We start from the raw sequence: 17,101 nt of genomic DNA on the forward strand, positions 1-17,101 counted from the left end.
GTTTCCCACAGTCTAGATTTTGATGATTGCTTATTCAAATGGTGATATTCAACATGTTCCTCATTTCTCTGTATTTTTTACAAATTATTGATGGGATCTGGAAGCTTGATCAGAATTAGTCTTTGCCAAATGGATTCAACACATAGATGTTGTTTTCTTTATCAGGTGGCACATAACGTCTGATTGTTTCTTTTTTGTGGTGGTTGCAGGTGTTCATGTTCGATGCCTAGGTGTATTCATTCACTCGGGCTTACAAAATTGTAGGGTTCTAGTTGCATCATTTATTTGTATTTATTGGAAAAATTTTATTAAGATATGTTTTCACTCATCTATGTGGTTTCCTAATTCATGTAGTAGAAAAAAATGCTAGATTCTTTCCCTTTATATGCCAGTTTTGAAAAAAAATTGATTCCAATATTGATCAGTGTTTTCTTTTTTAAAAATAATGGGTTTTAATCCACTGTAATTACCCTTTTTGAAGCTCAGATAATACCAGCTTTAGCCAATGACAGCTCTTCATAAGGCTTTTGAGTCTTTTTGAGACTTTGTGGTAGTCTTTGAGGCTTGTTTTGTACATTTCCTGTTTCAACTCTGGAATCAGCCATTTCCCAGAGCCTTTGTTTCTTCCAGTGGGAAGTGGTATTTCAAAACTACAGTTTGGGTACTGGGGATGCTCATTGTTCCTGGATTGGTCATTGTTTTGGGAATATTTCAGTAGATGAAGCTAGGAAATATTTATTTAGAGAAAAAAAATATCACATGTGTCTCACTTTATACCACATGCAACAACCTTAGAATAACAGAGCTATCAGTCAATAGGATACTGAAAGCCGGGACGCCTGGGTTGTCTCAGCAGTTGAATGTCTGCTTTTGACTCAGGGTGTGATCCCAGAGTTCTGGGATCAAGTCCCATATTAGGCTCCCTGCATGGAGCCTGCTTCTCCCTCTGCCTGTGTCTCTGCCTCTTTCTCTCCCTGTCTCTTATGAATAAGTAAAATCTTAAAAAAAAAAAAAAAAAAAAAACTGAAAAGTATTTGAAAAAAAATTTTTAGATGTTCTCCTTATTCTCCCTTTTTAAAAAAAGGTGGTTCTTTATGTTGTTAGAGCATACAGTTATTATACACTAAATAAGCTCTTCCTGTTTAAGCCATATTTAATAAGGATCCATTTTAAGTGCATGTCACTGAGTTTTCACAAGTGCATATACCTGTGTAACCATGACCACAGTCATGACATAGTATATTTCGGTCACACTAGACAGATCTCTATGTCTCTTTGTATCCATGGTCTAGGAAACCACCAGTATGCTTTTCTGTCTCCATGGATTAGATTTTCCTTTTCTAAAGTTTCAAAACTGAGTCACACACAGTGTATTCTTGTGTCTGACGTCTTTGATTCAGCATTTTTTTGAGATTCATCTATAGTGACACAAATATGCATAATGTGCTCCTTTTTATTCCTTTTTGTTTTATTGTACAATTATACCAAATCGGTTTATCAGTTCAGCGCTTGATGGGCATTTGTGTTATTTTCAGTTTGGGGCAATTATGAATAAAGCTACTATGAGCATTCTTACACAGGTTTTTTTTTTTTTTTTTTTTTGGAACATGTGTTTTTATTCTTCTTGGGTAAAGAACTAGAATTAGAATTTCCAGATCATATGGCAATGTTATTAGAACTGCCAGACGTTTTTGTAATGGATGTACCATTTTACACTCATCAGCAATATATGAGTTCCAGTTGCTCTGTACTTTTGCTAGCACTTAGTATTGGTAATTTTTTTTTGAAAAGTAAAAAGTAAAGTTTTGACCTCCAGTTTCATCTTTTTCCCCATTGATGACCTTGGTCAAACCCATGTAATTCTTTTTTTCTTTCTTTTTCAAAATTTTATTTGAATTCTAGTTAGTTAACTAATAGTGTGATACTGGTTTCAGGAGTAGATTTTAGGAATTCATCACTTACATATAGCATCCAGTGCTCATCATAACAAGTTCCCTCCTTAATACTCATCACTCATTTAACTCATCCCCCACCTACGTCCCTCCATCAACCCTCAGTTTGTTCTCTATCATTAAGAGTTTCTTGTGGTTTGTTTCCCTTCCTTTTTCTTTTCCCTTTCCTATAGGCTCACCTGTTTTTGTTTCTTAAATTCCACATATAAGTGAAATCATATGATATTTGTCTTTCTCTGACTGACTTATTTCGCTTAGCATAGTACACTCTAGCTCCATCCACATCATTGCAAATGGCACAATCTCATTCTGATGACTAAGTAGTATTCTATATATATATATATATATATATATTCCTATACATATATATATGTACACACACATATACACATATATTACACACAGACCACATCTTCTTTATCCATTCATCAGTCAATAGACCCTTGGGCTCTTTCCACAGTTTGCCTATTGTTGATGATGCTGCTGTAAACATCAGGTTGCATGTACCTTTTTGAATATGTATTTTTGTATCTTTCGGGTAAATATTTGGTAGTGCAGTTGCTGGGGCCTAAGGGTAGTTCTGTTTTAACTTTTTGAGGAACCTCTATACTGTTTTCCAGAGTGGCTGTACCAGTTTGCATTCCCAACTATTGGTAATCTTTTTACATTTTAACAACCTCATAGGTGTATAGTGGTGTCTCATTATGGTTCTAGTTTGCATTTCCCTAATGAGCAGTGATGTTTTAAAATCTCTTACTGATTTTATTGGTTTTTATTTTTATTGAATCTTGAAAGTTCTTTATATATTCTGAATACAAGTCTATTATATATGTAGTTTTCTCCTAGTTTATGACATGTTTTTAAGAGTGTTTCTCAAAGAACAGAATTTTAATTTTAATGCTCATTTTTGAAAATGTTTTATGGTTGGTGCTTTCATGTGTTGTAGCATAGAAATTTTTGCTGACCCCAACTGTTTCTCATCTGGGATCACTTTTACTTCTTTACCCCTGCCCCATAGATTTTTAAATGTCTGGAGACTTTTTTGGTTGTCTCAAGTGGCAGAAAGCTACTGGTATCTATTGGCTAGAGGCCAGGAATGCTACTAAGCATCCTACAATGCACATGACATCTCCCACAACAAAGAATTATCCAGCCCAAAATGTCAGTAATCCTGTGTTGAGAAACCCTGATTGAGGTGTTTTATGGTTTAACAATAATGTGAATGCACATTTCAAGTTTTTATGGTGCAAGATGTGAGGTTTGCATCAAAATTCATTCTTCTTTCATATGGATAGCTAGTTCTATTTTTTTTTTTAATTTTTATTTATTTATGATAGTCACACACAGAGAGAGAGAGAGGCAGAGACACAGGCAGAGGGAGAAGCAGGCTCCATGCACCGGGAGCCCGACGTGGGATTCGATCCCGGGTCTCCAGGATCACGCCCTGGGCCAAAGGCAGGCGCCAAACCGCTGCGCCACCCAGGGATCCCGATAGCTAGTTCTAGAATAATGATTCTCACCTGAGAGCGATTTTGCCTCCCCAGAGGACATTCAGTAATGTCTGGAGACATTTTTCATTGTCAAAACTGAGGAAGGCGTACTTCTGGCATCTAGTGGGTAGAACCAAGGATGTTGCTAAATATCCTTCAGTGTATAGGATGTCTGTGCCCCACCCCCCTCGCCAAGAACTATCTGGTCCACAATGTGAAAAGTGCTAAAGTTGAGAAACTCTGCCTAGCACTGCGGTTTGAAAAAGCTGTTTGTTCCCTCACTGAATTGCCTTGGCACCATTGATATGTGTATGGGTTGATTTCCTGACTCTGGTTTATTTCATTGTTCTATAAATCTCTCTTTATTCCACTACCACCTGGTCTTGTTTCTTTTTTTTTTTTTTTGTCTTGTAAGTTTCAAAACCATGTGAGGGAAGTCCTGCAACTTTGTTCTTTTTAAAAATTGTTTTGGCTCTTTTTAGTCCTTTACATGGAAATGTAAATTTTGATATCCTCTTGTCAGTTTCTACAAGAGAGCTAGGTGGAATTTCAATAGGATTTCTTTGAATCTGTAGGCTTGTATTTTACAAATATCTTTTAAAATTGTATTTAACTAGATTGCTTTTTTCCTTTTCTTTTTAAATAAAATTTGATATTTCTTGTCTTTTAGCTAGAAAGGTTAGTTATTTACATTCATTACGATAACTGATGTAAATGGGCTTGTTTATGATTTCTTTTGTCTTTTTATAAAGTTCTTTCTAATTTTACTTCTTTTGAGGGGATTGACTTTTTTTCCTCCTCCTTTTCCTCTCCTTATTGATTTGAAATTTATTCTTTGTTTTTCAGTTCTCTTAATGGTTACCCTTGAAAAAATTTTTTTAAGATTTTATTTATTTATGAGAGACAGAGAGAGAGAGAGAGGCAGAGACATAGCAAGAGGGAGAAGCAGGTTCCATGCAGGGAGCCTGATGTGGAACTCGATCCCGATCCCTGATCTCCAGGATCACGCCCTGGGCTGAAGGCGGCACTAAACTGCTGAGCCACGGGAGCTGCCCTACCTTTGGATTTTATAGTGATTTTCCCCCCTCATTGAATTGCCTTGTCATTATTGATGTGTGGGTCAATTTCTTGCTTCTATTCTGTTAGTCTATATATCTACAGAGACCATAGATCATTCTGACTTTCATCATATCCCTCCTGACATTTACTGCTGTCTCTTTTTAAAACTTACATTAATTATTTTATATGAACAGTGTTTATTTTATTTTACCTACAAATTTTGACTATTTTTGGCTTTCCATTTCTTCTTCTCATGTATACATTCTGAGATCCACTTCAGAGGATCTTCATTGTTCCTGAAATGCTTTGTGTTCTAGGTGTTCCTTTGGTGATGGTCTCTTGGTGATGAACAATCTTTTGTTTTTTTTATCGGAAAATATTTTTATTTTGTTCTCTTTCTTATATGATAGTTTTACTCCTTACATAACTCTAACTTGACTGTTTTGTTTTTTACTCTGAAGATATAATTTTACCTTTTTTGGCTCCAGTTACTGTTTTTGAAAAGTGTGTTATCTGTTTCTCCTGCCTTTTTTTTTTTTTTTTCTCCTGCCTTTTAGAGAGTCTACCCTTTCTCTCTGACTGCTCCTTATTTTTGGTGTTTCACAGTTTCATTACTGTGTGTATGTTTAAATCATCCTTGTTTTATTTGTTTTGTTTTGTTTTTTTAAAAAAACAAGTCCCTCCTGGTCTTTATTACTTTTTACATTGACAAAGCAATTCTCCAGCTCTCAAGTGGGAGTGGGGTGGTGGGTACTATGAGGCCATCTGCTGGCACCACACACCGCTGGATTTCCCTCCTTCTTGGTCACTGGGTATTTCCTCCAAACCCAGACGCAGGAGTGTCATCCTTGGTTTATTACGTTTCTTGTATCTGTATATTCCTGTCCTTTATCAGTTCTGGAAAATTCTCAGCGATTTTCAGTTACTGCTTCTCCTTTATTTTCTCAACTCTGTCTTTCTAGGATTCCTCTATTCCCTAGGTTAGACCTCAGTCAGTCTTCCATTTCTCTCCCCCTGCCCTCCCCCTTTTCCTCTCTCTCTCTTTCCCTGTTTACGTGGTAAAACATACATAACATAAAAGCTACTATTTTAACCATTTTTTTAAATTTTTTTTTAATTTTTATTTATTTATGATAGTCACAGAGAGAGAGAGAGAGAGAGGCAGAGACACAGGCGGAGGAAGAAGCAGGCCCCATGCACCGGGAGCCCGATGTGGGATTCGATCCCGGGTCTCCAGGATCGCGCCCTGGGCCAAAGGCAGGCGCCAAACCGCTGCACCACCCAGGGATCCCTATTTTAACCATTTTTAAGGACAGTTGACTAGCATAAAATACTTTTATACTGTTGTGAGTATAATTCTATCCACCTCTAGAACTTCCGTATCTTCCCAAGCCGAAACTCTATACCAGTTAAATGACTCATCATTCCCTCTTCTCCCCAGTCCCTGGCAACCACCATTCTACTTTCTAGCTCTATGAATTTGACTTTTCTAGGTACCTCACATAGTGGAATATTTATCCCTTTGTGATTTTTATTTCACTTAGCATAATGTGTTCTTCAAGATTCAACCATGTTGTAGAATGTGTCAATTTCTTCCCGTTTTAAAATTTTTATTTGTAGTAAAATACACATAAACCTAAAATTTATTATCTTCATTATCTTTAGTGTGGAGTTCAGTAATATTAAATACATTCAGATTGTTATATAGCCAGTCTCCTGAATTATTTTCACCTTGCAGTATGGACTCTACCCATTTCTGATCTGTTTCTGCTAACAACGCTTCTCATACCAAATACGTGCTTGCTTTTCCCCACACCAACCAGTCCTCCAACTCTCTGAAGGGCAGCTATTTTCACCATTGTCCACCAATACAAGTTCTCCAACTCTCTGGACAGTAGGCCTAGGGTTCCCCTGACCTCTTCCTCTGGTTGAGTAATTTGCTTCAGAACTCTGGAAACACTTTGCTTGCTTAAAAGATACAACTCAGGAACAGCCAAATGAAAGAGAGATGCATATAGCAAGAAATGAGGGAAGGGACAGAGAACTTCTATGCCCTCTCCAGGCATATCACCTTCCTAGTACCCGTTTGTTCATTAAGTTTTGGAGCTCTCTGAACCCCATAGTTTAGAGGTTTTTATGGAAGCTTTGTTTCCTAGGTATAATTGATTGACTTATTGGCTCTTGGAGATTAGGTCAATCTCCAGCCCTCTGATCGTCCCCTGGATTTACTGGCAACCATCCCCCATCCTGAAGTTGTATAGAAGCCATGATTCATCTCAATAGCATACAAAAGACATTCATTCTTGTCACTCAGGAAATTCCTAGAGTTTTAGTGCCCTGTGTCAGGAACCAAAGACAAAGACCAAATACATATTTATTTTATCACATGTATTATACAATAACTCTCAGTTCCCACCCTTCTCAGTTGTAGCAACCTTCATTCTTCCTGTCTGAATTTGATCATATCTAGGTAACCACATATAAGTGGAATTTATGGTATTTGTCTTTTTTATGACTTACTTTACTTAGTGTAATGTCTTTAAGATTCACGCATGTTCTAGCATGTTTCTAAATTTCCTTCCTTTTTAAGGCTGAATACATACTCCATTGTATGTATCTGGGCATTTTGCTTATCCATTCATCCATTGATGGACACTTTAGTTACTTCTGCCTTTTGGCAATTATGAATAATGCTGCTGTGGACATGCATTTACAAATATCAGTTCAAATCTCTGTTTTGTCAGGCTTTAATGTTTGAGTCTTATGTTCAGCTCTTCACCTGATCTTGCCACTGGTGGAAGCATTTGCCCTCAAGGCATCTCATCTTTCATAGGTTTTCTTACTGCTCACTGCTCCTGTTTCTTCCCACTCTATGGGTCCAGGGTTTGCTTATTTACTTATGGTCCTTGAGATTCTCTTTGCTTTTTACCAAGTCCAAGAATGCATGAAATTGTTAGCTGTAATTTGTCCAGTATCTAGTGGGATTTGGATAAAAGAGCTCTCTCTTCAAAGCATACCTACTCTACCATACTGCCAGAAGTAGGGTCCATTATTTTTAAATTTTGCACATCTGTGATACCATATTTTTCCTTTCTAGCTCAAAATAAAATTTAGGGAGCAGAGTCATTTTCTTTTTTTTTTTTTTTTTTTTTTTGAGCAGAGTCATTTTCACCTTTCTTTGTTATGATAGATCAATATTATGCACATGCATGTGCTTGTGGTGTAGTTCTCAGGATATCTTGAATGTTAAATAACATTTGGTGGTTGGGTGATGGGAAACAACCTAAATCTCTTTGTAAATCTAAATTTTTGTAAAAATTTTTGTAAAGCTAAATCTTTGTAGCTCTTTTTCAAAGACAAATTATGGGCAGCCTGCGTGGCTCAGTGGTTTAGCGCCGCCTTCACTCCAGGGCCAGATCCTGGAGACCTGGGATCGAGTCCCGCGTTGGGCTCACTGCGTGGATCCTGCTTCTCCCTCTGCCTGTGTCTCTGCCTCTCTCTCTCTCCCTTTCAGTGTGTCTGTCATGAATGAATAAATAAAATCTTTAAAAAATTAAAATTAAAAAAATAAAAAAAGACAAATTGTTAGTTAGAAACCTTTAAGTATATCAAATAATGATCCTTTAGTTGCTTAATACCTACCAGTTGTGAAATACCTTTAATAATATATAGTGACGTACCTGAATATAGGAGTAAACCTGTGTTAGATTTTCCTGTGACTTTCTCTTTCCCTAATTACTAAATTAAATGAAACTCTGTTACAAGCACTGTAATATCTGACAGTTGTTACCAAGATGTGTGAGCAAATATCTAACTAGAATAGTCTCTGTATCATATAGTTCTTATATATTGCTTTCTTTTGCACATATGTTCAAATTCTTTTAATGACTGCCACAGGATGGGAATGTTAGAGGTGGAAGTTAACTAGTGTAAATGAGGAGCAAAGATACTATGCAGATCTGACTTTGCAACTGACGAGGATTTTTAAAAACAAACAAAACCTTCCCATGTTAACGCCTATCTGCCTCAGTTGCAAGTAATATCCTGAATAAAATACCAGTGTCAGCAGTGAAAAGCATGGTTGGAGGGGGAAAAATGTAAAAGTTAGCAGGAAGTGAGGATTAAGGAAAGGGAGAAGGAGATATGAAGTTAGATGAAAAGAGACTGGAGTAAAATTATTAATTTGTAATAACAAATTTTATAAATTTCTGAAGGAAACAGGATATAACGATTACAAAGATATGCTTATTGCTAATTACTTTTGTGATATAAAGTATATTCTAAAAGGTTCGTATTAGATTCATTGACAGAAGAGGAAAAAATGCATTTCTTAGAAGATGAAGTACATGTGTTTTTTATAACCTGACTCCACCCAAAACCACTGTGCATTTTTGAGTTATTTACATGTTATCACAAGTGTCATATATTCTACTTGAGTAAAGCTGTGAATTTTATTTCCTTCTTGATTATATTTCCTGATGAGTTATAGTATTTTTGAAAAGTTTAGAGAGAAGAAAATACTAAATACTCCATCATTTAATTAGTTTTAAAATTGATATTTTTTTTTAGGTTATAGATTAGAATGATTTGTAATACAACTACTTTGTTAATCCATTGTGCTTGGGAATCTTTTTAATGTATTAAACTTACTTATTTCTAATTAGTCATGTAACTACTTTTGTTGCAGGAAAGTATGTTGAAATTTTCATGTGGCTTTATTTCCTTGACAGTTTCTTATATTTAAGAAAATATGATGCATCTTTTCTATTTAATTTTAAATTTTAATACAATTGCTAATTTTAGTATTCTTACATATCAATTTTTTAAGAAATTAGGTTAAAAGGAATTATGAAAATGAGAGAGTAACTCACATAAGGAATATACATTATGCTTGGATTATTAGAAGTTTGATTAATGAAATAAGGCTAATACTTTTCAGTGAATAATTATATAGTCATATGTAGCTAAATTATTTTTCTTGTATTTAGAGAAGTGTGATAAAAATGAATTTCTCTTAATTTTTATTTCCCAGCAAATTTTAAGAGCTTGCACTGAACAAGTGAAAAAGTATCCAGAGTTCTATACTCTCCATGAAGTCACTAGCTTAATGGGATTCTTCCCCTTCAGAATAGAGATGGGATTAAAGTTAGAAAAAACTCTTCTTGCATTGGTAAGGTTTACCAACGAAGATATAACTTTCTTTTGTCTGAAACATCACCTATATTTCACATAGATGATATTTATGTTTTAAGTTTTGAACAATGAGATACAACTTCTAAAATATGCAAATGTATCTTTTATTTTGTGGATTTCAATACTTGATTTTTTTTTTAATGTCACTGTCAACTTTGTTTCTTGATTTTCTTTTCTTCATTCTCATCTTTCTTAATGTTTCAGAATACAAGCAGGGGACCTTTTTCTTTTAAATGATTTTACTCACAATCATAGGAAATAAGTATGTATAGAGAGGATATTTTAAAGTTTCTGTTATATTTGTACCTCATTAAATGAGAGGTTAGAATGTAAAGTGATAAGGAAAATTCCATGGCACCCTTGTTTTGGATGTTTTTGAAAAAAATATGTAGGTCGTCTAACAAGATCATAGAAATCTTGGCTTTAAGAAGACTAAAGTAGAGTGGAGAATTTTAAGTTAAGAGTCTCATATGATGAAAAGATACTTTTCTTAGGGGAAAAAATACATATGATACTTGCAATAAGACATTCCATTTTTTCTTACTTAGGGCAGTGTAAAATATGTGAAAACAGTATTTCCCTCAATGCCTGTGAAGTTACAGCTCTCAAAAGATGACATAGCTACCACTGAGACACCAGAAAAAACAGCTGCAGCTATGCATTATGTAAGTAGGAAAGTGCTTTTCCCAAGTAATCTTCTACATCATAAAGTACATATAATCTTACTGTTACAAGGTCCCTTTCTTGAATTTCTCCCTTCTTTTTGGCATTTCATCAAAGAAATTTCCAATAAATATAATGAAGTAACAAGTTATATGTTGTTTTTCAGGATATTAGTAAAGATCCAAATGCAGAGAAGCTTGTTTCAAGATATCACCCTCAGATAGCTCTAACTAGTCAATCATTATTTACATTATTAAATAATCATGGACCAAACTACAAGGAACAGTGGGAAATTCCTGTGTGTATTCAAGTAATACCTGTTGCAGGTTTGTGATTTGCCATATAAAGTAATGCTCTCAAAAGAGGAGTTGGAACAGTTCTATTTCAGCTGTCTAAACATAGGTGGTCATTTGTCAAATAAAATCTTAAGTTTTGATTTAAGGTGGATGTGTATTTTACATTTACATTTTGTAGAACTTTAAATGTATAGTGCTACTATAGAATTGATACTCATGCATGAGTTATTAGATCTATGGAACCTGTACTCATGTTGGGGGGTGAGAGAGAAATAGTTATGTTATAGGGTAGCCAAAAAATACATGAAAGAAATACATGAAAGAAATTCTCCGTCTTTCATTGAAATGAAAGGAATGCAATACCTTATTAGTCTCAAATGGGTGAGTTTCCAAGACTTGTCTGGTACTGGAACTCAGAATTAAAATAGGTCTATACTTGTAAGCACTGGATAGGTTTTCTTTGGACTGAGAAGTTAATATCTTCTAAAATAATATTATATGTAATGATTTTAGTAGATATAGGACTGTGTCTAATGAAACAAAACTATAGAGTTATATGTAATCTATTCTCTGTGGTAAAATTTCATCACTTTTTGAAAGTCCTATAAGAACTGAATAATAATGACAATAAAAGTATAAGAAATAAAAAAGCAGAAGCTCTCTTTTAAAAATTTCTTAGAGAACATATTTTTCTTGCCAAAATCTCCCCCCTTTTATCTGTAACGCACTTTAAAGATCACAAGTTCAAGGGTGGAAAATACATGAGACATGTGCTGCACTTTCCTGTGCTATATTTCTTTGTTTGGTAATCTTTCTGTCCTATATCCTGTTTGTTTTAAAATATAACTTCTGGAAACTAATCACTCTCTTTATTTTTCTGTTTTAAGGTTCAAAACCGGTTAAAGTAATTTATATTAATTCACCACTTCCCCAAAAGAAAATGACAATGAGAGAGAGAAATCAAATCTTCCATGAAGTTCCATTAAAATTCATGATGTCCAAAAACACATCTGTTCCAGTCTCTGCAGTATTTATGGACAAACCAGAAGATTATATGTCTGAAATGGATGTATGTAATGCTTGCTTTTTTTTTTTTTTTTTAAGGGAATGCACTTTATCTTTTTGAAGCATAAAGTTTTATTGCAAGGCTTTAAATCTAGTAGTTAAAAATAAAGGCTTTAGATTTAAAGTTAAAATTGAACCCCCGGTCAAGCTAGACTTTAAGCAACGAAATTAACCTCTTTCAGCCTCAGTTTTCTCCTTTTGTAAAAGAAAAATGATAATACCTACTTCACAAGGATAAGTTAGTTATTATATGTAAAATGCTGAGTACAGTCTTTAGTATATATGAAAAAACTTAGTGGTGGTGGTAATCATGATAGTGGTTTTATTTAATTGGCCTCATTCATATTCAAGAGTTTTTAAGTATGAAAAGGAATAGATGAGTTTGATTGGTGCAGAAAAGTATTTGGCCAGATTGTTAATTCTTTTTAGTATACTCAGTAGCTGCATGACCTTAGGCAAGCTTTGTAATTTCTGTCTCTGGTTTGCTCATCTGTAAAATGGGTTTTAAGATAGTACCTAATTCAGGATTATTTGGGATTAAATGAGTTAATACAAGTAAAGCATTTAGGACAATGCTTGGCATTCCATAAATACTATTTCTATTATTTTGTGTATTTAAAAAATATTTTTCCATGATTCTTAAAGTTAAGACATTCTGTTTTGGGCAAAACTTTATCCGTTCGTTTTACAAATCCTTTGCATTGAGGATACAGCAGTGAATAAAAATAGTCTCTTTTTTCTCTCACAGCTTACATTAGTGATAGAGGATGCAGATAATTAAACCATAGCAAACAAGCAGGTAGTGGTAAGTGCTATGCAGAAAAATAGAGTAGGTTATTGGTAAATTGGTGGGAATTGGATTGTTTTAGATTGATGATCAAGAAGGCTTTTCCAACAGGAGATATGAACAGAGACTTGAATAAAGTGAAGGAGCAAACAAAATTAGAAAATAAAATAGAAACACATTTTTTTTTATTTTATTTATACCGAAGAGCTCATACTATTTAAAGAATATTGGCCTTTTGTCTTTCATATTCGTTTATGTTTTTCTCTACCATTTGCCTTTAATATATATATATATGGTATAATGTCATAAAGTACTTTCAATTGTTCCTTAAGTTTTCTTTTTTTACTTTTTTTTTTTTTAATTTTTATTTATTTATGATAGTCACAGAGAGAGAGAGAGAGAGGCAGAGACATAGGCAGAGGGAGAAGCAGGCTCCATGTACCGGGAGCCCGATGTGGGATTTGATCCCGGGTCTCCAGGATCGCGCCCTGGGCCAAAGGCAGGTGCCAAACCGCTGCGCCACCCAGGGATCCCCTTTTTTTACATTTTTAAATCTATCTTATACTTGGTATGAGGTGAATGTCAGGAAATAACAAGCACTATGAAGAAACATGAAGTAGGTTGAAAGGGATAAAAAGTGACAGAGTAATTTCTTTCTGTAATGGCAAACCAAGTAATTTGGATCTTTACCATTACTTGATTACAACTAAAAAGTGGGACAAAATATAAAAATTTCTTTCTTAGAGTCATCAAAGAGCTAACAAGGTAGTGAGGAAATTATAGGGCTGAGATACTAGAGGAGACCAGAATCCAGAAAGGTAAGTCTTTCATTCAGAGTCATGTTTGCCCTGAATGATATTTGCCATTTCTGAAGGGGCAGCAAAAAATGAACTCTGTTTTTGGCAGCATCACAGGACTAGAGGGACAGAAGTCAGAGTTTACTAAGTGCTTGAACCCTACAGGGCTGCACCCCAGGAGTAAGGGTGAACTAGAGATAAGTCCACTTTCTCAGAATTTGTAGTGTGAGTTTTCAGGACTTGAACTTGGATTGAGATGCTTTTGGCTTGCTAGTGTCTCTAGACACCCAGTAAGAGTGAATAAAAATAATTCTTAGAGGAATACAATGTCATTTTGAGTCTTAAATTATTTCTACAATTAACTTTTTAAATAAAACATCTAGAAAGCATAAGGATAACCAAACCCACGAGGAAACTAGATACTGTGAGCAAGAACCATCAGAAACAATGACCAAAGAAATAGACTCACGAAAATAGATCCTGCAATTATCTATCAGAAACTATTAACCATCTCTGTTTTATTATACAGCTTTCAAGGAAATTAAAGCCATACTGAAAATTTCAATGAGGAACTAGAAATTTTATTTTATTTATTTATTTTTTTTTTTTGGAACTAGAAATTTTAAAAGCGATAGTAGATTTGAAAAAGAACTAAAGAAAAAATTTTTAAGTGAAAAATATAATAAGTTAAGGATTTTATAAATGGGGTTAATAGCACCTTAGATAAAGCTGAAAAGAGAATTGATAAACTGGAATGAGTCTGAAAAGACCATCCATAATGAAATACAGGCAAAATAGTTAGAACAAGGTAAGAGATATAGAGGATATAGTGATAATATCTAACATGTTATCCAGAAGGATAGTGTAAAAGAGATAATCAGACCAATAGGTGGAAACAAAAAACAAACTCTTAAAAGCCACCAGAAACCGGCACCTAGGTGGCATAGTCAGTTAAGTATCCAATTCATAATTTCAGCTCAGATAGTGATCTTAGTCATAAGATTAAGCCCAGCATTTGGCTCCTCGCTCAGCATGGAGTCAGCTTGAGACTCTGTCTCCCCCACTCCCTACATGCTCTCTCTCCCTCTTTCTGTCTCTCAAATACATAAATAAATCTTAAAAAAGAAAAAAGCCACCAGAAAAACAAAATGCACATTACCATTATAGGACTGTAAGAATGAGAGTTAGACTGGCAAGGAATGTGTCAACAATAGCAGTGGAAGCCAGAAGACACTGGAACAATATACTGTACTAAAAATAACCCCTACACTAAAAGTCTTTAACCAGTGAAAATATTCTTAAATAAAAAATTAAATATATTTTTATATAAAAACTGGGTTTACTACCAGAAAACTGCCTCTGTTGTTTGTTCTTTAGGCACAAGGAAAATAATTCCAGACAGAAGGAGCATGATACACAGATGCAAGAAGGAATGAAGAAAAACAAGTGAAAATAATGTGGATAGGCTATAATTTGTAGATGAGTCCAGGGGCACTCAGGAAATTAAGAGAGTTCTAAAATAACCTGGGCCTTTAAAACTCTAGAAACTAGCCAAAGTCCCTTCCAAAACAAAGCCTTCACTCAGACTAGTAGTAGAATTCATATTGAGCAGAACAAGGACATTAAAGGTAAAGAAAAGAGAAGTTTTCGTATAACTGAGGAAGAGGGGAATAGAGAAAGCAGATTTCAGAATGTACTTAAGATTTTATACACTCAGACAAACTTATATGCATACAAACACACCTACCTACATACATATGTAAATACATACTTTTTGGTAACAGTGGAGCATAAGCTTAGAGCCATGAAGTTCAGAAAGCTATCATGCCATACCCTTACACGGGATTGTCCTCCATAGGAGCAGAACCCATCTAATTTAAAGATGAGAAATTGAAGGGTAATGATGATAGAAGCTCATACAAAAATATTAGAGGAAAAAAGATAATTGCTGTAACATTTCCATAGTCAAATGAAGAAAGATGTACCCATAAAATATGAAATGGGTTCATCCTTTGCCCTAGAAATCTCAATTCGAGATATATAGCTCAGAGGTACACTAGGGAGGGGCGCCTGACTGGCTCTAACAGTAGAGCATGTGACTCTTGATTTTGGGATTGTAAATTTGAACCCTGCTTTGGGTGTAGAGATTACTTAAAATCTTATAAAAAAACAAAAAACAAAAAAGTATACTAGGAAAAGAGCAAAACGTATGTGCAGAGTATTCATTGCAGCACTATTTATAGTAGCCAAAGACTGGAAACAAACCACATGTCCCTTAATAGGGCATTGATTAAATAAACTGTACATCCTTAGTACCATAGAATGCAGCTATTAAAAGGAATGAGGAAGCCATAGACAGGTCGTTGTAGAGTGATACCTAAGATATACTGTTAAATGAAAAAGGCAAGGAAGAAAATATCTTGTGTAATATGCTACTTTTTATTTATGAAAGGTGAAGTACAAATATATATACTTATTTGCTTATCTATGCTTATATTAAAAAGAATAAAAACCCTACATAATAAAAAATAAACCTAAAATTAATTTAAAAATTTGTTAATTAAATTAACATAAAATTGTTAATTTAATGTGGGGGAAGGATAAAACAAAGTCAAGAAAGCAGGGATGTGGGATCCCTGGGTGGCGCAGCGGTTTGGTGCCTGCCTTTGGCCCAGGGCGCGATCCTGGAGACAAATTTTTTCCACGTCTATAAAAAATTTTTTTGAAATGGTATAAAAGCCAACCTAAGCTGAAAGGAAACAAATCAATCCATTGTATATTAAGCTAGTGGTTTAACCACTCAGTGAATTTTTTTAAATGATTAGAAACTTACTAATTTGACTATACATCCCTAAAGATGTATATCCTAAGTACAAAAAGAACTGCCAAAAAAAAATCTTAAACTGCATTTAGCAACTATATTGTCATTAATAATATTACTTTTGTATTTTGAGCACATTAGATAGTATGATAAAACAAACAAGTAATTATGTGTATATGAGGAACGAAGAATTTCGGAGATAGAAGAGATATAAATGCCAATCAAGAAGTTAAGTAAAAGCCCTATAATAATACTGGAATAGTATCAAAAAGATGCCAGAGACAGTTGAAGGATTTCCTGTTGACCAGAGATGTGTCAGTTTGACATGACAAAGAATGACCACAATGGATTAAAACATATGAAATATGTTAAAACCCCTGAACCCATAATGATACTTCAAAAAAAAAAAAAAAAGTACTGGTCACTTTTGGAGGGTGCTAGGACATAAAGTCATTCTAAAAACCAATAAAAAGAAAAAATACCAGACAATTATCTTGCCTGTCCAGTGCAAAGTATATTATAGGGTAGTGATAGAATATGACTGTCACCATTTTGCAGCTCCTAATGAAATAGTAAACCTAAGCAATAATCTTCAGTGCTGGCTACTAAAATCATTAGATCAATGAGGAATTTCATAATGGATAGATTAACTTGAGAACACTCAATGAACCAACAGAGTAATTATAATATCACAAGAAGAAAGACAACCAGAAAATTGTAGCCTCCTGGTTGAAGTAGGAAGTACACAGTACCACCATAGCCAGGTTAAAAAACAACAACAAACTACCTGAATCTAATCAAGCTACTACATTATTTTAATAGGAAACTTAGGGAATAAAAGAATGTGTTAAATGACATCAGAGGGATGCGGAAGTTAAAATCCAGAATTGGAAATTTTTGCAAGATAACTTGTTTTTTTCCTGCAAATATCTGGTATGTGGGAGTTGCCAGAGTTTGGAGGAGAAACATTTGACAAAT

The 17,101-nt window shown here is 34.4% G+C and overlaps 1 protein-coding gene across 4 annotated transcripts in view; it reads left to right on the top strand.

Moving 5' to 3' along the window:
* Window positions 1-17,101, top strand: part of ICE2 (interactor of little elongation complex ELL subunit 2) — a 63,028-nt gene that overhangs the window by 13,541 nt on the left and 32,386 nt on the right. For all 4 annotated transcript variants that reach the window (XM_041744811.1, XM_041744810.1, XM_041744812.1 and 1 more), the window contains 4 exons: window positions 9,534-9,671; window positions 10,243-10,359; window positions 10,524-10,683; window positions 11,541-11,722. In XM_041744811.1, the coding sequence (XP_041600745.1) occupies window positions 9,534-9,671; window positions 10,243-10,359; window positions 10,524-10,683; window positions 11,541-11,722 (597 nt within the window). The remainder of the gene's footprint in view (window positions 1-9,533; window positions 9,672-10,242; window positions 10,360-10,523; window positions 10,684-11,540; window positions 11,723-17,101) is intronic.

Source organism: Vulpes lagopus, chromosome 2 (assembly GCF_018345385.1).
Source record: "Vulpes lagopus strain Blue_001 chromosome 2, ASM1834538v1, whole genome shotgun sequence".
NCBI lineage: Eukaryota > Metazoa > Chordata > Mammalia > Carnivora > Canidae > Vulpes > Vulpes lagopus.